This window comes from Anas acuta, chromosome 5 (assembly GCF_963932015.1).
Source record: "Anas acuta chromosome 5, bAnaAcu1.1, whole genome shotgun sequence".
NCBI lineage: Eukaryota > Metazoa > Chordata > Aves > Anseriformes > Anatidae > Anas > Anas acuta.
The window spans coordinates 28,297,968-28,319,480 of NC_088983.1; the positions used below are offsets into that span (position 1 = coordinate 28,297,968).

A 21,513-nucleotide genomic window follows, 5' to 3' on the forward strand; every position below is an offset into this window, starting at 1 on the left:
CATGTCACCTTCCTCAGAAATGACAAACAATAAAGTTGGTTGTGCACCTGAGTGACACCAGGTGACAGAGATATTAGGATACCTAAGAAGAAGGTGATGCTATGTTTGTGTAATACTGGCAAAGTGAAAGCGTGTGAAATTCTCCCAAGGGACACAAGTGCAAGAACCGATAAACTCAAGACACTAAGGCTGCTCAAGGCCATCAGCATGCCTGAACACCAACAGCTGTGACTGCTATCTGCTGTGAGCCATGGCAGCTGGGCTGCTGGGTGGCTGGCTGTGATCTCTGTGTCCCCCTTGCTGGTCCCTTCATCAGGGAAATTGCAGCCCAGGTGGGCCTCTCAAGGTGAGAAGTGGGAGGCATTAAGAATCAATTGAAGCTGCAGAGCCCAACCCTGATGGCAAAGGAGGCTGCCATGGTCCCAGGTGTGGGAGCTTTTAAAACAGGGCTTAGAGGCCCTACTCAGGGTGTTTGTGCTGGGGAGGATGCAGGTAGGCTGGGGCTGCTCTGTGCCAGGCAGGTAGCTCCTGGCTTGGGTCACTGGTGAGGTTCAAGGAGGCTCCAGTGCTCACTGCAGCCTCTGTGCAAGCAGCTGAGGGGAGGCTAGAAGCCCAGACTCTAAATTTCATGGAGATGGTTGAGGCAGAAAATCTTTTAGTGGCATAGTGTTTCCCAAATACAGAGGGCTGCAAGAGGCAGGAGGTGGTGGAGACCAGTGGTCCCTTGTGGGGTTGCTTTGGAGCTCATAAAGCAGGTTAGTCTATTCTCTCAAACTGCAAAAAAATAGATTTTTTTCTCTTACTTCTTTAATAAAGCTAGCTTTTAATAAAGCAGCTTTCCTCCTCTTCCTTGCACAAGTTCTGACTTCAGCTTTGTAGCTTGGTCTGTGCCAAGCTTTTCCCAGCAGTCCCTAAAAAAGCTGCCCCAGAAGCCAGCAGGCTTTGGGTCCATCCCTCTGCCCTCCTTTAAGCTTGGCCCTGCATACCGAGGAGGCAAACTCTTGGGGTAGCGTGGTGACAGGCAGCAGTGCAAATGTGTGGAGAAAACAGGTAGAAGTAATGGGCTGGGAGTTAGGTGAGGGCATTTTGGGGCTGTGAGGAAAGAGGGGCAGGGAGGAGCCCAGTTCTGGTATTAACTGATGACATTGAGTGCATTAATCAGCGAGTGCAGCTCATCCCTTACACTTTCCAGGGAGTGGCGGATGGTCTGGGGGCTGTCCAGGAGCTCGATGCTGTGGGTGTAGGGCTCATATTTCACCGAGAAGGGCCTCTTGATGTGTGCTGCGTAGCTCCTGCAAGGAAAGAAAGGGTGCAGAGGGTTTGACACAAGAAACAAGTCCTGGAGCCTGGCTCCCACCCTCCTCTTCCTCCTCCCCATCACTGTTCATCCAGACAACAACAGGCTAATGCCTCCCTTAGGCAGAATATCTAGCTTAACATTAAATCTTTGGTTTCCCATCTTTCCAGCTTCACAGGGCTGTAGGGATAGCTGAAATCAATCTGGTTCAGCAAGGGGGAGGTGCTGGGTTTGTGGATTTCCTGGGGTGGAAAGTGTGGGCCTGCACCAAGCTGGAGGGTGCACTGCACTTATTCCCCTGTGGCTATCTCCAGGCACCTTCTACTTTAATTGCCCTTTACTTTTTCAAAAATGCCAAGGAGATTTAGAAGCTAATTGTAGAGAAAATGTGTGGTATTATAGTATTAGATTCCTAAATCCTTTCTGACATTAGCTTATTTGCTAGTCTCTGCGTGTGGAGGGGATGACTGGCTGCAGGCTATGCTAAGGGTGGGACTGACAGGAGCAGCTCAGACCTGAGCTAGGGGATGGGAATGGCATCACCCAAGCTGTGCAGCTGATCAAAGTTGCACTGTTTTGCACCGAAGGTCAACTGGAGCCTGAACCTCAATGACAAGTTTGACTTTGCCTGATGCATGTCCAGAGCAAGACCTTGCCACCTTTTTAAAAGCACGTGGGCCAGTGACTGTGAAGCTGATGGTGAAAAGGAACCATGGTCAGCTCAGAGGCTAGCATGTGTATTCTTGACAAGGTAGGTTTGTGTTTTTTATTTAACCCTTAACATTGAGTTGGGCATTTAAATGTGGGTGCTTGTGGCTAAAATCTTGTGCTGAAAAGGCCTGGGAAGATATGGGGAGGCATGCTGGGGCAGGCATGCTCCTGGCTGAGGCTTCACCCTTTGGCTCCTGAATTGCTTAGCTTAGGGTACCCTCTTGTGGCTGTTATGGGTCTGCACAACGAAGGAAATGCATTGCTTTCTCCCATTGTTGTGTGTGCTGTGGGGAAGACTAACCATGCATTACTGGGATTTAGGGTAAAAACCCCACTGTCTCAGGAGCAGACTGGGGGTCACATAGCCAAAGCTTGCAGGCCGGTGCTTGAGGGGGTGCTGCTGTGCTGCAGAAAGGGGAAATGAGTGCAAGTGGAGGGGCTTTCTGCAAACCCATTTAGTCTGCTTCCTGAAAACGGGGCTTATCTCACCCAGCTTATTAATGCTATCACCTGCAGTGCTGCCCCTTAGCACAACTGCTTGGACTTCCCACACCCTTCCTCTGCTGATGGTTAGAAACTTGCCTTCTAACACAAGTGTTTTTGCTTGACACCTTGGTGAAGTGCTCAGGTCTCTGTGTGTGCCTCTGGAAGGGTGCTGTGGGTGCATGTTCACCCTGGAAAACTCTGGGAAAAGAGCTTTTCTTGAGGGGTAGTGTTGTTAGTCAATCCCACAGTGGCAGCTGCCAGTAATGCAAATAATATGAGCATTTTAATATTTTCACCTCATAGGGTAACATCTGTGTGGTCTGTAAAGAGGATTGTTTAAAGTGCCTGTCACTGCCAAAACCTTATAGCCTAATCTTGATGAAGTGGTGTATTTTTCCCTTTTAAATGAAAGGAAATGACTCATGAGCCAACAGTTTGGTGTTTTTTTTTGAAGCAGCCTAGTGTGTGTGAGAGGATGGGCTCCCCAGGTGCTTGCTTTTGAGCAGCTGGACTCTGGGTTACATGAGTGGTGCAAGTGAGTGTCATAAAAGCAGAAGTTGAAATAGAGCAGTCCCTGCCACATTATTTATGTGAACTACCCCATTTACAGGACCTGCAAAGTCATGTGTGTTATGTGGTGCTTAGTCTCAACCTATGCCCTCCCTAAGCTAAGGCAAAATGGTATACACAGAAGTTTCCTCTGACAGCTCAATGTGGCAGGGCTGAGCTTTCCTCCTGTAGGTGATTCTGGTGATGGCTGAGAAAATGTTATTTTGATCTGACATCTGTGTGTAAAACTGCCCCTGCAGCCTCCATCCTGTTTGTAGTCATTTGTGACAGGGAAAGCATATTACACTAATGGGGTACTGTGTGGGGTCTCCTAACACATTAACCAGATGAGGAGGCAAAAGCTTCCTTTCCACCTGTGGATAAAACTGTCCATTCCATGTAACTAGAGCTATTAATGATGTCTGGGATTTTTGCTGGTTAAACGACAGATGTGTAAGCTGTCCTGTGGCTGCTCAGAAAGAAACACTTCTCTGCCTCCTAAACTCAGAGACCAGCACTGTTTTGAGCAGCTTTTCACATCTATGCTAAAATTTTGTCCCTATGTGTTTCATAGGGACACCTGCTGGTGGGATGCTCCTGTGTGACTGGCTGGTACCTGACCTAGCCTTCCTGCAGCAAGGAAGCAGGGGAGGTCCTGGGGGTGTTTTGTGTCTCTGATTTCTGGACCTGCCACTCTTATGTTGCTTGGCCTTCCTGGGAACTGGAGATGGTCTTTAACTCCTTTCTATGAGAACTAGGGAGCTAGGTTTGTCCTTTCTTTCACTCCCTCAGTCCCATCTCCATGAGTGCCTCCCCCTCTGACACATTCCTTCACATCTGAGCCCTCAAGACCAACACTGGGCAAATCATACCACAGCTGGGCCCCATGGCAAATTACTACAGGTGAAAAATGTGTGAATGCCTATTTAGGCCTACATTTTTTAAAAAAACTAACTTTATAGAGTGCTTCTGAGACCTTGAACTGAAAGTAGCTGAGGTGCCAAGCCCTGTTTTGATATTCTAGGTTTGTATCCCTGTTTGGGTCTCTCTCAGTGCCCAGTCCTACCTCAGTTTGTTTTTGGCATCACTGAAGCTCTCAGACACGAAGTACACAGGCTGGTAGTTCTGGTCCTGGTAGGGTTGAACAGCAGCAGCATCGGGGTCGAAGTCCCGCACCTCTGGTTCGTCTGACAAGGAGTGCTATGGAGACAGGCAGGAAATGCCCGTGTGAAAAGAGGGGAACTGGGGAGGACATGCATGCTAGAGGTGGAGAACAGATCAGATAAAGTCACTGCAGCTGTGCAGAGGAGGAAAGTGATTGCAATATAGGGTCTGGAGCAGAGAGGTAACTTGTGTGGAGACTTACTATGAGCTCCCCATAAGATGACAGGAGCCCGGCCCCATAGGCTTTGACTATCCCATTCTGTCTGCAGAGCCCAAACTCCACTGTAAACCAGTAAAGCTGTGAAAGGAAAAGAAAAACACATGGGCAACACAGTTCTTCCTTTTTATCTCCCTATCCCTTCTGAGTCCTTGCATTGCAGCAAGGGTTTGGGGATGTTTGAAGTAATAGGTGTCTGATGTGGCCACCAAACATAGAGGGTAATATCCTGCCACCATACCTTGTACCAATCCCTGCTGGAGTGCTAAGTGAAACTGCTGCCATGGCAGGACAGACATGGTGTCCCCAGGCTGGTCCTGTCATGCCTGGGCATCGCATGGTGCCCTTGGAGCAAGACAGGTCACCTTGCTGAGGCAGAGCCAGAGGAAGTGGATGTAATTTAATCCCATCCCAAAGGGTCCCAGCAGTGCTGTCATTAGAAATATGATGCCTGATGATACTCTGGTGCCTGTGAAAATTGGGTTAATGTGCAAGTGAGCTCTGCTATTTAACTGATCTTTGCTCTGTGTGGTCATCATGAAAGAGGGCTTGGGACCCTAAGCCAGCAAATGTGGTCACACTACAACTACACTGTGCCAGTCCCCCCAGTAACACAGACATGCTGGTAGAGGTCAGGGCCTCCATGGTGCTGAGAAAAAGACTTACAGTTGCCAGTTTCTCAATTTCTTCATCAGTTGCTCCCAGAGATGCAAGCCCAATGTCCTGGAAAGACAAGGGAAGGGGTAGACCTCAGGATAGATTTGCAGCAATAGGGTGGTGTTATTGGGAATTCCTGTCTATTTCATAGCCTGCTCTGCAGCTGATGCCAGGGGATTTGTTCACATTTTCCAGTGTTTCTGCTGGAACCATTTGTTTGAAATGCTGCTTTTTCACATTCTTTTGTGGCCTCTTCCTTCCCCTTCCCAGTGCCTCCTGCCCTGAGCATTGTCCAGCTACCCCACTGCACCTCCAGGCAAGTACCTCCACCCACTGTTCTTGGGATTCCCTTCCTTTACCACCAGCGAACCACTCCTTGCCCTATTTTCCTCAAACCCACCTTTTCCTTGATGGCTACCAAAAGGGTATGAGTGAGATTCTTACAGGTTGCTCAGTCTTTATTGCCTTGAGACAGCAGATATCAGTTCCCTGAACTGCCATGCATCTCCTGTGGGCTCATCATGTTCAGGTTAAATGTGTCCAGCTACTGGTGCAGCAAAAGCCCAGGTGAAGTCTGGAGAGGAGCAGCTCTCCTCCAGGCAACATCTTTGGACCTCTTTGCCAGAAGCATGACACCGAGGTCAGTCTGGTGTCCCACCTAGCGCTTGGTGTTCTCAGGGTGAAGAAGCAGATGGCCACCTTACCTGAGAGAACTGGGCAAATGTCTTGTCGGCCAGCATCGGGACGTGCCCCAGCAGCTCATGACAGCAGTCCCTGCCATTGCCAGGGGGAAGGAGGAAAACATGGTCAGCAGCAGATAGGATAGCTTGCCCATTAGGGAAAGGTGAAATGTTCATTGCTGGAGTACTCACGGCTCGGGGGAGTGCATGGGTGAGGATGCGTGGCGGATGTACTGCGTGCACTGGAACACGCGGAAGGCCAGGCTGGCGAGGAAGTCCCGTGCAGACAGCAGGCCGGCTACAGGCCGGAGCTGGAAGCCAGTCCTCTCTGAAACAGTGCATGTGGCCCTTGTGGTGGGGGTACAGTTCATGGGCTGTGCTGGTGTCCAGTGTTTCCAGCACTGAAAGCAAAATCTTCAGTGCTGGAAACTAATGGGCTCCTTCATTGCCCAGAACGATGTTTGTGCTCCTACTGAGCAGCAACTTCTGCTCGTTAGGGGGTCATTGAAGGGCTTGGCCTTCAAGTGTAGCCCATCAGGTTTAGCTGCAGCCACCACCTCTTGGGGTCTAACCCTGTCCTCTGGGACATGCACAAACCTTCAGCAGCTCTTCTCCCACATCTCAGCTCATGCTTTTCTCCACGTTTAATTTCCCCATCTTTGCTGCACCCCTGGCAGACCCAGAGCTGGGTCCCCTGGGCTTTCCTCTTCTCCATCCCAGGCTCATACCCACCTTTCAGGAAACGTGAGACGTCCTCCAGCTGGGGGATGTTGTTCTCATTGTAGCCACAGAATTTCTCCAGTAGATTAAAAGCTTCGAGGTACTCCTTGCAGGCATGGGTTGGATACAGGCTCTTCAGAGTGCTGTACACCTCCTTCCTTCAGGATGAAAGATGACACATTCAGTGGCTTGGCCACTCGTGTCCTCTGGTTATATGCTACCAAGTGCTCATGCCTCTAGATTTCTTGCCTTTATTTTCTGCACTGCTAAGTCTGTCCCTTTGTATGTCTATAGGGTTGCATGAATGTTTACACACATTCAAATGAGTCTGCAAGGTCAGTAGTTATGTCTGCACAGACCTACTTCTGACCTTGAAGGTCAGAAGACCATATACAAGGTACTAATTGCAATTAATATATTCCCTCTAAATTTCTGAAGCTGCACTACGAAGACAGTCAATATAAGGGGGAGGTGACCTTATTTGGGAGTCAGAGTACCCAGCAGGACTCCAAATTGATTGAACTGCCTCTCTGAGTAAGCTCTTCTGGAGGAAACTCCTGCAGTTTGTGGAGTGAATGTGGTTTTGGTACAGCTCCCGGAGAGGAGGAGACAGACCATCACTATTACAGAGACAGCTTGCTCTCCTGCATGCAGTCCCTACCATCCATTAAAAAAAAAAAAAAAAACTTGCAACATGTTAATATCTTTTATAACGAATCATTAAGTAGGATAACTGTGCTCCTGCTACTTTCAAAATACCACACCGGAACAATTTAGGTTTCAATTCCTAGCCTCTGGTGTTGAAGCCACTGAAGGCTGTGGGTTAAACCAGTGCTCACCAGGTACCGATCTCCTCCGCTGTGTACTCCACATGAGGGATTGGGTCCCCGCTGCAAGGCAAGCACACCATTACTGACAGCAGCAGGGCATGAGGCAGGCTGCTCTCTCTATTGAGAAGGAAGCCCCTTGGAGAAGCTCTGTATGATGTTGATCAATCTTCTGTAAACCAAACGAAGTGACAGGAATGACAAGCCTCTGGTAATGGGTCATTTGTGCAGGTGTAACAAATACACAGAAAAGCATTAGTCCAACTGGAGGTTATAAATAAACAAGGGATGAGCAAAAGCTTAGCTGACATAGTATTTTCCAGCCCAAATGTTTTTTTTTTTTACTAGAAAAATGGGAAGCCTTTTGTGAGAAATTAATTTTGTGTGCCTGAGCTACAGAGAGCTGATGGCTGGGGGAATGAATCAGTGGGTGGGAAATAAAAGCAGATAATAAGGAAAACTAAATGTATTTGAACTGCAGAAAAATGTATTGTCAGTGACATTAAAGGCAGCAAGAAAAATGATTCTTAGCAATATTGTAAATGGGAACTGAAGACTGACACTTGCCTTTTCTGCTTCATAATTAACAATTGTATTTCCTAAACCCTTCTGTTCTGTATTTAAACATATGATATATACACATATGACAGAGATAAAGTAGTTCCTGTTCCATTCACAGCCTGAAGGGATGTTACACAGCAGACTATGAATGCTAACCTGCAGATGAGATTCAAGAGAAGGCATCTTAAATGTTTGTTCGCATTATCTTAGGAGAGAATTTTTCTTGGGCCCCTCAGGACATCGTTGCTGGCACAGTGACTTTCCATGCATTTAGTATTAGTATGGGACAAAAACACCAATGTGTGTACTCTGGACTTCAATTTTGCAATGAACATGAAACAAAACAGAGCAGTAAGCTGTGCTGGGATCGCATCAGTTGCATAGGTAGCTGAAAGAAGGTGACCCAGATAATTTCCATAGCCTGCTTTCAGCATGGCTCTCTACAGGAATCTACATTTTAAGTCCTGCTAAAAAATGTGGGACATTACAGTGGAAGTCAGCATTACTGAATAGGATCTAGGGGATACTTTACAAACCCAACTTAATATTAGAGCTGACTGATGTTGTAGCAGAGATATTGTGAGCTATCACTGCATACATCAGAACAAGAGTATTAAGTAGGAGTATAAGAGATGGTCTCAATTCTATGTAAGACAATGATGAAATCATTACTGGAATTTACTTAATTTATCAGAGGCAGTTAAGAGGTGAACCTCTTAAGATTCTATAAATGCCACTACAGCAAAAAAAAAAAAAAGTCTGATAGCAGAATTCCATCTAGCAGATGAAAGACTATTAGGTAGTATGTAGAAAGAACTGGGTGAAAGCTAAAGCTACCAATGATCATTTTGCACTTAAAATATTAAATGTTAAATAAACTTTTTTCATAGCCAGGATAATGAACCATTGGAACAAATTTTCTAGGCATGTGGTATATTTTTCAGTATGTGAAACTTTGAAGTTGAGACTAGATATTCTGAAAGAGATGTTACATTTCAAAACAAAGTTAGAGATCTGATGGAATTGTGAGCAGCTTCTGTTATGCAGGAGGTGTATTCTGACTTCATTAATATATGAATTAATGACTGTACACATTTTTAAATTAGGAAGGAACTGGAATACGTGGAGAAAAATGCATACAAGGAGCTGGCAAGGCTGAATGGAGGACAAAACCAGAAGTCTCATGCAAATAGCATAATGAGTTCCCAATAGGCTGCATTGTCATGGTGTAATTTCTATATGGATGCTAGGAAAGACTTACTGCTTATAGTGAAAAGCGATTTCTGCTATTGATTTCCTCCTCTGGCGGTATACTTGGTCAGAGTAGCCCTGGGATGACAAATAGGAACATGATTTTTAATCAATTACTAAATTTCTAACCCAATAACATTCATCCCTGGCTTGAGCAACTTCTCTCATGGTGGTGGTTGCACTACAGCTTCCCAACCAGCTGCGTCAATGGTTGTTTTCCAGCCCCTTCCTTCTGAGAGATGTCTCAGGATTCAAATGCAAAGATGTGCCCATGCAGACTAACTCACCGGGTGATCCAGGTCCAAGTCAGGGTCAAATTTAGTGACCAGATGGTGACACTTGTCCAATTCACAGATCTTTCTGGGAAACCAGTGAACTGTGGGGAAAGAGAAGGAGGAAAAACTGACTGGTAATGAAAGATGGATGTGAGACTCAAAAGTGTGCAAGGAGGTGACCCTTGAGGAAGTCTTCCTTTTATATATCAAATATTAATATTGAATATTTTGTAAGTTTCTTACACTTGTCTTCCTTAGTGGTCCTCACATCTTCTGCTACCCTCTTGATGGAGCTAATGAAAGTATTGAGGTCAGAGCTGTGGACTTCACAGCGCACAAAATACTCCAGTTCAGTGGTCCCTTCACGGGACTTTCGGCTCAGTCTTGTCTCCAGGTGGTGAATTTTAGCTTCAAAAGTCTTGTAGAACAGGGAGAAAGAGAAAAGCATTAAACAAGTCTGTAACATGTGAAACACCTACTGGTACTCTCCAAAGATATGTATGCGTGTTTGTGGGGAGGTTCCCACCGTCCTTTTTATTTTTTTTAACTGAGGTAAACACTTACCTATTAATTTCATGGTTTTTGTTTCTGGACAATCAGTTGGGCGTGTCAGTGATTTACCAACAGAAAACTTTCACAGTGGCAGAGGAAATCAGATCAAGAAGTTAACCGACAGAGCAAAAAGCTAATTCCTATGATCCCCTTTTCCTTCAATCTCCTAAATTTGGGGGTGCTGATGTAAGAGGGGCGGGCTCAGGCTGGCTTGGGGTGCTGGCCATGGTGCTGAACCGCAGCCGCCCGGGCCAGCCCATGGTGGAGGTCCCCGTGCCTACATCACAAATGTTTGACTATCTCATTGCTGCTTAATGTCCCACATCAGAAGAGTCTGGCCTCGCTTTTACTGATAGTTGTTGATATGAAGACCCCTGTGAAACTCATATCGCAATGCTGAAATGATCAAAAGGGTAAGAGAAACTGATTTGTTCTCTCCGTATATTTTGTAAGGGATCTTGAGGAGCATAGGAAGAGTTTGAAGAACATTTGTTCTGCCTACATCCAGCTATATGCTGAGCTCTGTCCAGACTCAGTGTTAATGTGGGGTTCTATCAGAACTGAATTCACCCAAGGAATGAGACAAAACAGTTTATAGTCTTCCAAAGGGCCCTGGTAGGTTTTTTTTGGTTATTATCTTCAGCTCTGTGAAAACTGTTAGTATATGCACAAGTCCCTGCAATGACCCAACCTTTCCAATGTCTCTGGGTAGAAGAAAGGACACAATTTCTTTTGTTAATCAGAGGCAGAAAGATGAGAAGGAACAGATGTAATGCCACAGGTAAATTAAATTTAGGATTGTGTTTTTGAATGTATCTACCAACTACACTATTACATTGTCCCCTCAACAATCAATACCTTTGCATTAATCTGACAGCTGTGATTGCATTACCTATGCTTTGGCTGCATGTAACACATACAGCAGAGTGAAACCAGCTTCCCTGCAGCCTGGTTCATGATGAGGCAAATGTCATTATGCCCGTCTGCTTTCATATCTTGTACCTGCATTGCCAGAGGGATCTGGGAAATGAATCTTTCTCCATTGTGGCTTGACATGCTTGACTTTTTATTATCTTTAAAGCTCTCTCTGTGACAAGCTCAAAGAGCTTTTTTTTTTTTTTTTTTTTTTTACCAGGAGAGATCTTTATGCAGCAAGTAATTTGTATGAGAAAGAAACAATATTTGGACATAAACTGTCCCTACTTCTTGCTTTATGTTTAAAATTTAAGTTATAGATGCACTAACATAAAATCTACCAACTATGAGAACCTATACTTCTATGTTTCATACCCTCTAAGCGGTGTTACATTTGAGATGTTACACTGATCGATCTTTCATGCCTTCTCTGGCAGCTGTGAACTTCTCTTAGAAAGGAGACCCAGCCATGGCAATACCAAGATTTTTTTTCTAATAGGCACATGCTATGGGATCTTTTGGTCTTAAGACAAGAAAGAATCTTATGTCACGCAGAAAACTTTTCTTGAAACAGTCTTCATAGAGAAGATGCAAGATGCTTTGTAATTGTTGAAGATCTGAAGCACTTTTCACAAGAACATCAGAGGTAGTGCTGCATGTTCTATAACCAGAATATCCTCTAATTACAGGGAAATGTGTATCCTCCAGATACAATTTTTGTGTTGCATAGTGGTCAGCTATGTGGTATTGCTTATGATCTGGTTTTATGCCAGAAATGGTTGCATTTTGTGAGGGAGAAGGTGTTTTATAGTAATGTATATCAATATATGAGCTAGCACCATGCCTTTGTGATGACCAAGGCCAGCCACATACTAAAGTGTAGTAACAAGACTGTAGAAAACAGGTCTAGGGAAGTGATTCCTCCTCTTCCTCTGGGATGAGGGACACCATATCTGGAGTACTGTGTCTTGTAGAAGAAAGGCATTGATGTGCTCTTACAGGTATAGTGGAGGGATGCTGAGGTGTACAGGTGGCTGGAGCACAGTGTTATGTGAAGAAAGAGGAAGGGAATTGAATTTGCTCAGGCTTAAGAAGTGAAGGTGCAGGGGAGAGATTGCTGTGTACTAGTACCTCGTGGGAGAGTGTGAAGAAGACAGAGCCAGGGTCATTTTAAAAGTGCATGACAGGAGGACAAGAGGCAATGGGCACAAACTGAAAGTAAATTCATTGGGGGGGGGGGGGGGGGGAGAACAAACAGCACACAAGAGTCCAAAGATGGTATGGAATTTCTGCTTTGGTGATACTCAATGCAACAAACATGGCCCTGAGCTGCAACCAGACATGCTCTGAGCAGAAGTTTGGACCGGGGACTCCTGAAGGTCCCTTACAACCCATGTGACTGATTAATAGGAACAAATTGTCCTCTCCTCTCACTGCTGAAGTTAATGAGATTAAACTAGCATACATAAAACATAGCTCAAACCCTAAGTTTACAAAACACTTTTGAACCTTTCTGGATGATAATGCACTATATAAACGCAAATTGTCACATTTTGGTTGCTGTTCAAATAGCCAGGGCTTATCTCAGTCTTTCCATTCATGGCACTGAGATACTAGATAACAGAAGATTATATTGCTGGCTGGAGGGGGGGGGGGGGGGGGGTAGAAGGGGGGAAGCTCAAAGAGTTAAGAGTTTCCCTTGATATTAAAGCCATTTACAAGATGCACCTCTGGGGGAGGAACCAATCTTTAACACACAAATCAGAGACTAACAAAGCCTTGACCCAGATGCTGATCAGCACTGTGGAAGGGGGACCTACTCTGTAACCATGCAGGGCACACAGCACACTTTGAAAGTGGAATCAGCACTGTGCATGAAGCTGAAGTGCTGAGCAGTAGAGGGGGCTGTCAGTATGCTACAAGCAATGTAGGTGTGGATTGTGGGTGTCAAGTTGTGTGGCTGACTCCATTAATTAAGCAAAATCCAGCCCAGAGTGTTATAAAAGCACTAAAGTGCAGAGGTAGGGCTCATTCCTAATGCGAGCATGCTAGGGCATGAGTGAAGCATGACTGTGGGGAGATGATGCAGACAATTAACTCATAACTTGCAGTATTCAGACCCAGTCTGAGTTGTCTTTGGTAGACTCAAGTGTTATTTCTCACAGAACCACCATGAAAAGTATAGTGTGTTCCTTGAGGCCAGAGAAACCAGTTAGGGACTCACCTCAAACACCTTGAGTGCTCGGGACAGTGGTGATGTTTTGGCTCCCTTGAGCATGAAGAAGAGGTTCAGCATGGCTCTCCCATCCTTCTCCTCAAAGACAATGGTCTCTGTGGACTCTGCGGCATCAGTGGCTGCGGCTGCAGCCTCTCTTTCCTTCCTGGCATCCTCGATGAGGCTTTGACGTCTACCAATGAACCGTGGAGACTGGAGGCAGACCAGGAAAAAATAACAGTTGTAATAGTGCTAGGGGGAATCAGAGGTGACCCCAGTAGCTGGGTGAGGTATGAGCAAGGTGTCTGAATAGGGGAAGATGGGGAAGGTTGTGCTGACTTGCCCAGCTTTGCAGAGGAAGGTTTGAGGAGGAGGACTGAGGCATTAGGAGTGAACTCAGGAATGTGGAGCTTTGGGGAAAATCTGTGCAAAATATGCTTGTGGTATGACTAAAGTGGGCTTTTTCCCTCAACTTCCCTAGCAAAAGCTTTCAATATTTTTCAAAACCTAAAAATCAGAAACAATCTTGCATGCTTTTCAAGTGTCTGATGAAGTGAAGGGGAGAGGTGTTAGATAAACATGAAGCCATCTGAAAAAAAAGACACTGAAGGACAGCTGAAGCCCATAACTGTGCCATTGCTGGAAACCAGGCCCTTGCTGCCCATACACCCCCAGCTGCACTGAGACGCATCCCACAGCCATTTTTCTGCTGAAAGTATTTGGAAAATAGCTGCTGCTAAACAAGGAATGTCTTCCCTATCTTGTGAAGTTTTTGAGGTCTTCCTTTGAAAAGCATAGCCTGCTCAAACACTAAGCCAGTTTTCTTTCTGATTTTCAAAGCCCACCACGATGTTTTCTCTGAAAGCCTTCTTAGGTGCTTTAAGCTGACACAAATCTGGCTTCAGGGCTTCCCTGACATTTGAAATGCAGACTGGAAAACACAGCACCTCTAGGCATCAGCCCATGCACTTCTCCTCAGTCCTTTTTATTTTTTAATAAATACACCCCTCTGGAATAATATTTGCTGATCCTCAACCACTTTATTCCTTGCAGCACAGAGAAATGTCTAACAAATAAGTACATATTGCCACTTGTCTAAATTGGCGGTATTCGTGTCCAACGAGAGAAGAGATCTAATAAATATCCTGGGCTGTAACTTTTAAGAGCTTGCAAACGTGCTCAGCTTTAAGCGTGTGTTTTATATTGCTACCACGTTTAAAGCTAAGCTGCTGTTTGCTTTCAGGTGCCCGCAATAAGCAGGGCAAACAGTCTTGTGCTAGCCACAGGATCTGCGCTCCGCAGTCATCCAAAGTGCTTTAGCTACAGGAGTTTTATTGCATTGTGTCCCAAGGTGCAATAGGATTTTTCCTCTGGGGTGGAGCGGGGCAGAGGAGGGGAGGAGCCAGACCCCCCAGTTTAGGCTGTAAATCAGCTTAAAAAAAGGCACTGGAAGGAGGTTTGGTGTGAGAACCCGTGTCACTGGCAGGCAGGAGCAGGGGGTTCAATCTCTGTCAAGGGGTCCTAGGAGATGCTTTGCTCCACACCAACATGGTTTGGGTGGGGAAGTTTGAAAAGGGGGGGGGTGGGGGGAATAAAAGGCCAAGGCTGGATTTTGTTAGGGAGAAGAACAGCGGGGGGGGGGGGGGGGGGAGGTGTCTGTCTGCCTGCTGCCTGCCTGTGTGCTTTCCCTCTCAACATCATCTCCACTGCTTCTCACATTTGTGCTCATCAGGGAAATATCTCCTTTGGGGGGGGGGGCATTTAGGCATCATTTTTGCATATAAGCTAACCAAACTGATCTGTCATGATAAATGCCTTCCATTCTTTGGAAGGTGTTAAGCAGTATTTCCATATTTCCCCATGGAGTGTGCCTGTCCAGCTACAATAAGAAGTTTATTTTTGTAAAACATTTACCTATCTGGGGCTTGAGTCTGATGTGGCCATTCACTTTGTACAAACAAGTACTTAGTTTTTCCTTTGAAATTGCTGCTGCTCTGAGTGCCCAGCCTGAGAAGCGCTGTTAAAAATACAGTGCTCTGAATTAAAGCTTTTGGGCTCGTTATTTGCAACAATCCTGGGCAATCTTTCCTACACTTTGGCATCCAGCTGCCAAACACTTGCAGCTTGAACACTCTGCAACCAAAACCTTGCTAGAGCTACAAGGTGTATTGTAAAAACTTACTAGCAGCAGAAAATCTAAATATATAATAGAAAGACGTTCTATGGGGCGAGTTTTATCTCTGCCTGGCACAGCTAATGTGTGAAACACCTGGTGAGGAAGAGTCCTGGGACTGCAAAGCTCAGAGGGGACACATCTACTGGAGCTGGCAGGCAAGGGCTGGGTGGCCGATGGCCTGAGGAGACCATGAGGGCTGGGGACATGTGCTGTCATGTAGAAGTGCAGAGCCATGCCCCTCGCTTGGTACAAACCGTATAAACCGTAGGATTGTGGTGATCTCCTATGCTAGGCTAGGGTTGTTTTTAACATGTTTTTGCTGTTCTGAGAATCTCTATTCAAAGAAGAGATGCAGAGGTGGGCTGAGGTCTTATGTCTGTTCTGGGCTGGAGGAGACACTCATCCACGCGGCAGCACTCCTGCCCGTGAACCCAGATTCCTGCAGCCCCTCACTCAGTGCCCTGCTTCCCACCGAACACATGGCAGCTGCCCAGCCTGCCCAATAACCAGGCAGCAGCCAGTGTTTTTGACAAAGCAGCCTGGAAAATCACCATTTTCAAAGAACCATGCAAGAGTTTATTTTGCCAGGGTGAAAATGGCTGTACAAAATAGAAGCCTTCCCTAATTTTCATCCGTTAGAGAAAGCAAGTTTACGTCTTTGCTTGCTAAATGTTTCCTTTCCTTCTAACATGCCACATGCTCTAAAATGCTGTCTCTGCCGCGTTTCCTCCCAGCACGCATCCCAGGGGCATCCCCTCTCTGTGCCATTAAGGGCCACCCACAGCCTGGCCATGTCCCTGACCTGTAGGGCTGCCCCATGCCACCGGTCTCCAGCCTTTCCCTGGGGTCCCAGACATTTGGGTTAGGTGGGGATTGTCCCTACATCCTGTCCAAGGGTTTCGCCAGAATTTTGTTTCTAAAGGTAAGTGGCAGCCCAGCGGGATGTTTTCCTCTCCTTACACCTGTAGCTTTGGTGTGTGCAGAAGTATTCCCCAAGGTAAAACCTGGGCCCTAAATCAGTCCGGGGAGGGACAGGAATAGAAACAGAGGAAGGGAGTATTGGGACAGAGCAACTGCAAACAAATGGAGCAAATTGCCTGTGCCTTGCAGGTAGTCCAAAATAAAAGACACTCTTTTTTCATTAAGCTATAACAGGTGAAATCGCTGCAATTTATTGCCTTGCAATCAGCAAGAGCATCAAAGTTTTCAAAATTGCATTGCGCTGGCGATACCTTGTTACTTCTGCCTTAGGTCTAGAGGTTTTTTAAGTTGCTTTTGGTTGCAAGGGGGTGAAAGTATGTTCGATTGAGCTTTCATCCCCCTAAATCTTTGCATTTCACACATACCAATGTGTAGAGAGGAGTGTGTGAGTAATTTTCTTCTGCCAGCCTGGAGCCAGGGCTGGGGTAAGCACCTGCTGACAACGTTGGCCTCTCTATCCCTGCCTGCCACTGCCTACAGCTACAGGAGAGGCTGCGCTGTTTGGGATGGGGGGGGAAGAAGAGAAGAAGTGGGGTAGGGTTGTCTTACCATGATGGCCTCGGCTTGCTTGGAGTCCAGCTCTGACACCGCCCTGCGGAAGCCTTTGGCTGCAGAGGTGGAGATGTTGGGGGTTGGCATCTTCGCTCTGCCACGAGCTCTGCTCTCTGCTTTTCAGCTCCTTGCCAGCTTTTTATAGGGCAAGGCTGACGTCAAACACTCTTTCAAATCTTCCCCCCCTCGTCAGCCCCCCCCCCCCCATCACCACCTCCCTCCTTTCTCCCCCTCGGGCTGAGAGGAGGAGGGGACGTGAAGGAGAAAAACGTTTCTGTCCCATTAAATCTAATCGCCACAAAGATTGCAGACACCCTGCCTTCACAGACCTGCTGCTCCCCGCACTTGTTTCACTGTGCCCAAAGATTTCTGCTCCGTTTTCTGTCCCTCTGCTTCCCTTTCTTCTGGTGGAGTTCGTTCTCGCGCCGTGTTTCACTCCTGCAGATTTACTTCCCCAGCTTGGGCGTTGTGTGAAAAGATTTTGATCCATGAAAGGACAAAATAAAAGGAACGAAGAGATGTAGCCTTTTATTTTCTCCTTGTTTGCTTGTGAAAAAAAGCTTGAAAAGCTTGGGGGGTGGGGGGGGGAACAACACCTGTCAATCCTGCCTTCCCGATGGCTTTGCTTCTTTTGCTGTAATTCTCCAGAGGCCAAATACCCAAATGGCTGAGGACCTCTGGGACTATGGCAATGGGTGGCACTTCAGGACCCTGAGGATCTTGTTCTGCTGAGTGCAGGAGGGACCCTTTCCCCCCGCGGGATCCACAACAGCTCTCTGGCAACAAAGAAATGTCCTGCTCTGTGTGAGCCACCACAGTGCTGGGGACAGGTTGTCCAAAGCCCCTGCGGCAGGGAAAGCAGTTGGGTTTCCCTGAATGCTTGGTGGCGAGCATGCCTTGGAAGTTGTTTGCTGAGGGCACCTGCTGCCTTTGTTGGTGTGGAAGCTGGGTTTGTGCCACCTCCTGTGAACACCAGGGTGCAGGCGGCGCAATCAGCCCCACCAAGGCAACTGGGGAAGCCCACAGAGCCTGGAGGGTGGTAGATGCTGAAGCCCAAGTGAGCAATTGGCAGCAGCTAAAAATTTGGCCCAGTTCTGAGCCAAAATTAATTCTGACTTGGGTCGAGCAGCTTGTCTTGTTGCGGGTGCTGAGGGACGCTGCTGCTGGTTACAGTGGGAACCGGAGGAAGGAGTTGAGCATCCTTTGGGCTCCTCTCCCCCAGCAGGGACACCCTGCTGTTAGTGCTTCCTCATATACCTTGGTAGGTCTCATATGAAAATACATGACTTTAAAGCAAACCCGGACCATATCAGTAAACTATGTCGGCTGTCAGTAAGAAGAAGCAATTCTAGCGGAGGCTGCAAAAGTAAGACTGATATAACTTTCATGTTATACATGAATAAAGAGCACCCAGTGTGGATTCTGGAGCTCCATTAGTTTGTACATACTCTACTCCCCGGCAAGGAAGCATATAAAGAAAGTGAGGAAGATGCCTTTTCCAGCCACTGCCTGTTTGCTTTGCTGGAGAAGTTGTCTTACGCAGATTTACAGCAACCCCAGGCCATTTCATGCCATCGGGGTGTTAAGTGGCTTGGGATGAAGTTGTAAAGATACCAAGGAAAGCCATAGTTAGGCTAAGTACTGAAGAAATATATGATTAAAACTATTCACAGACTTTGCCACCTTTACAGTATGAAAATTTTACAGTAAAAAGCCTCTCTAAGATTGGGCCAACCTGTTTAGGAAAGAAAACGGGACTTGGGTAGGAGAGAGTTCAATAATTGTATTTGAATATTTTTGTCTGGATAAACTCTTAACTTTCACGTTGCTTTAAAACAACACATAGAATGCAGAATTTCAGTATTTTTGGTTCGTGGTTTTCAGTTCAGTTTCAGGAAAATACACGTTTCAAAATATTTCCTTCATACTGTTTTCTTACCTTAAAATCAGAAAGAGCAACCATTTTGATAGAATTTTTATTGTTGGTAACGGACTTAGCTTAAAGGTCTTTTTAGAATAGCATGTGCCAAGGATGATAAACCTAAAATCAGCCATCAAAGCAAGTTCCACGTATTCAAATTTGTAATCAAGCTGCTGAAAGGATAGCCTCAAAATGTCAGTTCATGTGAAGAATTGAGAAATTGAGAAAATTGGTGAAGTATTTTAACAAATATGGGAACAGAGCAAGTCAGTCAGCCTTGCTGCAGGCTGCTACTCAGAGATCACATACGAGGGCTCTTCTGACAAACAGGGGATTTAAAAAGAGCTGATAATATCAGGGAAGTTTTCAAGACTAATGTACAAATAGATGGGATTGCTTTGAATATATTTTCTGGTTTCCTTTTCTTTCATTATGTATTGTTTCTCTCCTTGTAAAATCCAGCACTCTATCTAAACCCATCAGTTCTTCTACTTAGTTCATCCCAAAGCCCTTGATTTTTAATCCCTCTCCTTTACAGGGATGATAAATTAGGCATGCGACACTTCCATAAGCCCTACTAAGCTGTCTCCCCTTCTCTGTCTGGTGACAAGAGCCCCGCATTGTTTGGAAACATTTTCCAGCACAGAGGCTGCACGGAGACAAAGTGAAGTCCTACTCCCTTACTGTGAGTGCTGTTAAGAGCTCCGCACATCAGCCTGTAGCTGTACGTAATCATAAAACAGTGTGTAATGCAACAGGTCTTGGTACGAGTCCCACGGGGAAGCAGCGGCAAAAGGCAATGACAGCCCAGCCTGCTGGGGGGGCTCTCTGGTGGCCAAGGGAGCTGCAAGGACAGGGTCTGAGCTGCAGAAGTGGCCCCCTGAGGGCCAAAGAAAGGGACCGTGTCTGCCCACGGGAGGGCAAGCTGCCACCTCCCATCACAACCGTGGACAGCCCTGATGGCCGTGTGGGGTGGCCAGGTCCCCCTATTGCTCTTTCTCCCACCCGCCCGCACTCTTTCCCTCTTCCCTTCCTTAGCCTGAATAATTACAGTCTGCCACATGAAGCAATTACAGTTAGCCAGCTCCATCAAGAGTTTTTTTTTTCTCCTCTTCATTCAACATCTCTGAGTGCCTCAAAGGAGTTTAATAACCCATAATGACACCCTAGACCTCCACGTCATTGCAGCCTCCCTAGGACTGGGGCAGCAACAGGAAAAAAAAAAAAAAAAAAAAAGTAATTAAAATCTACATCTCTCTCTTAACTTTGCGGTCTTTTATTATCTAGAAGATGCTGACTTTTGTGCTTGTGTTTTGTCACAACAGATGAGCCCAAGGGAAGGGGGGCTGCAAGGAGCAGAGCTGTGTAACTCCTCAGTAAGGGCTCTGAGATGGTTGCTGCAACACTGGGAGAAAGGCACTGCTGTATCAGGGGAGGCTTAGCAACTTCAGACCTGCTCTGATGAATGGGTCAGGTGTGGGGTCCTCTGTTCCCCAAGTCACAGAGGTGACCCCTGAGAGATGAAGAGCCCCGTTGCCAGGATTGTTCTTCTAACCACGGGGTGAATCCCTGGGCAAAATGAAAAAACAAAACCAAAACAAAACACAACACAGACATTAAAAAAAAAAAAAAAAAAAAGTGGCAAAACCCAGAGGTTCCTGTAGGAGATGGAGTAGGTCTGTGGAACCTCATCCAGTGCCTTCATGCTGTGGTATTTATCAGTGCATTTTTAAAGGGTTTTGTCAAAGGATAGTTCTTCCCCATGGGTGCAAATCCAATGACATAAGGATTACAGCCAACACCTTTCAGCAGCTAAGTGCAAACCTCTCTGTCCGTGATTTCACATTTCAGAAGGCCATCTCAGTTTTCAGACAAATCTGAGAATATTCCTATAATGCACCAAAAATGCCCCTTCACCCTTGGTTTCAGAGCATAGGGTTGGCTGGTCTCACAACTCCACATCCAGAGTCACAATTTGTGCTCATTCTGCTCAACTCTTGCTTCTAAACCTGTTGATTCTTCTCTAATTGGTCAAAAATGAAATTTCAATTCCAGGAAAATTTTACAGCAATCAGCTTTTCAGAGAAAGCAATGTGATTTCAGGCAAAATAGTGAATTTTGGAGGAATAGGTTTTCAGAGAGAATTCAAGCTGCTTGACTTGGCATCTCCCTCTCCCCAGGAACAGGGAATTTACCCTGAGTTTTAGGAATATAAACAGCAGCAATCTCCATTGCTGCTTCAGGAAATGGATCGGGAACATGCAAATGTAAATTCAGAAACCTTGTATTGATGATTCACCCGCCACTGCAGAATCCAAAATAACCATCTTGTCTCAGATCAATGGGGAAGCACTTAGGAGCAATTTTCTCTTTGGAAATGTGGGCAGCAAGCAGACAGTCAGGAGCGGGTGGCGGAATAAAAAGCACCATCTCTTGGAGCGTGCCATCTTGTATGGTTGGAAAACTAATTGCTGACACCTCTGGCCCACTATATTTCAACTCACAGACAACTTCTTTAACAGGGTCAACAGGGAATTTCACCTTTGTGCGGAGAAGTAGCTTCCTACGTGTATTGCAGCAGGTCTTCTCCTGGATTGCCAGTCTTTGTGATTTTAATTTATGTCTGTGATACCCAGTATTTTATTCCCAGCTCCTGGAGTCAGCTTTCATTTAAAAAAACAAAATAAAAAATAAAAAAATAAAAAATAAAAAAAAAAAAGGGCAGCCCTTTTGAGAGGAAAGACTGAAGAGTGGTCTGGGAGCTCCCAAACAGAGGGGGAAAAAAGCCCCCCAGAAACAGTAATTA

At 46.1% G+C, this 21,513-nt stretch overlaps 1 protein-coding gene and 1 long non-coding RNA gene across 4 annotated transcripts; one reads left to right on the forward strand and one right to left on the reverse strand.

Moving 5' to 3' along the window:
• Nucleotides 1–369: 369 nt before the first annotated feature.
• LOC137857220 (uncharacterized) lies at nt 370–20,310 on the forward strand. Of its 3 annotated transcripts, none has more exons than XR_011097018.1 (4): nt 370–492; nt 684–755; nt 1,885–2,048; nt 19,246–20,310. It is a non-coding gene; the product is annotated as an uncharacterized lncRNA (long non-coding RNA). The 3 variants fall into 3 exon arrangements; XR_011097019.1 differs by lacking the exon at nt 370–492 and having other exon boundaries at nt 617–755; nt 19,246–19,431; nt 20,033–20,310; XR_011097017.1 differs by lacking the exon at nt 370–492 and having other exon boundaries at nt 617–755.
• TH (tyrosine hydroxylase) lies at nt 749–16,914 on the reverse strand. Its single transcript, XM_068683445.1, has 13 exons — nt 16,784–16,914; nt 13,087–13,290; nt 9,639–9,813; nt 9,408–9,496; nt 9,131–9,198; nt 7,321–7,371; nt 6,494–6,639; nt 5,954–6,089; nt 5,786–5,855; nt 5,091–5,147; nt 4,410–4,505; nt 4,110–4,243; nt 749–1,292 (listed from the first exon to the last, which is right to left on the reverse strand). Exons 1-13 carry the CDS (start codon nt 16,871–16,873, stop codon nt 1,133–1,135), a joined length of 1,476 nt encoding a protein of 491 aa, XP_068539546.1. The 5' UTR covers nt 16,874–16,914; the 3' UTR covers nt 749–1,132.
• Nucleotides 20,311–21,513: the final 1,203 nt, after the last annotated feature.

Coding starts and splice junctions, on each gene's coding strand:
- TH (XM_068683445.1), bottom strand. CDS start 16,873: ATGCCAACCCCCAACATCTCCACCTCTGCAGCCAAAGGCTTCCGCAGG. Junction 6,640..7,320: donor GCGGAGGAGATCGGTACCTG/GTGAGCACTGGT, acceptor TTCATCCTGAAG/GAAGGAGGTGTACAGCACTC. Junction 1,293..4,109: donor GATGCCAAAAACAAACTGAG/GTAGGACTGGGC, acceptor CTTTCCTTGCAG/GAGCTACGCAGCACACATCA.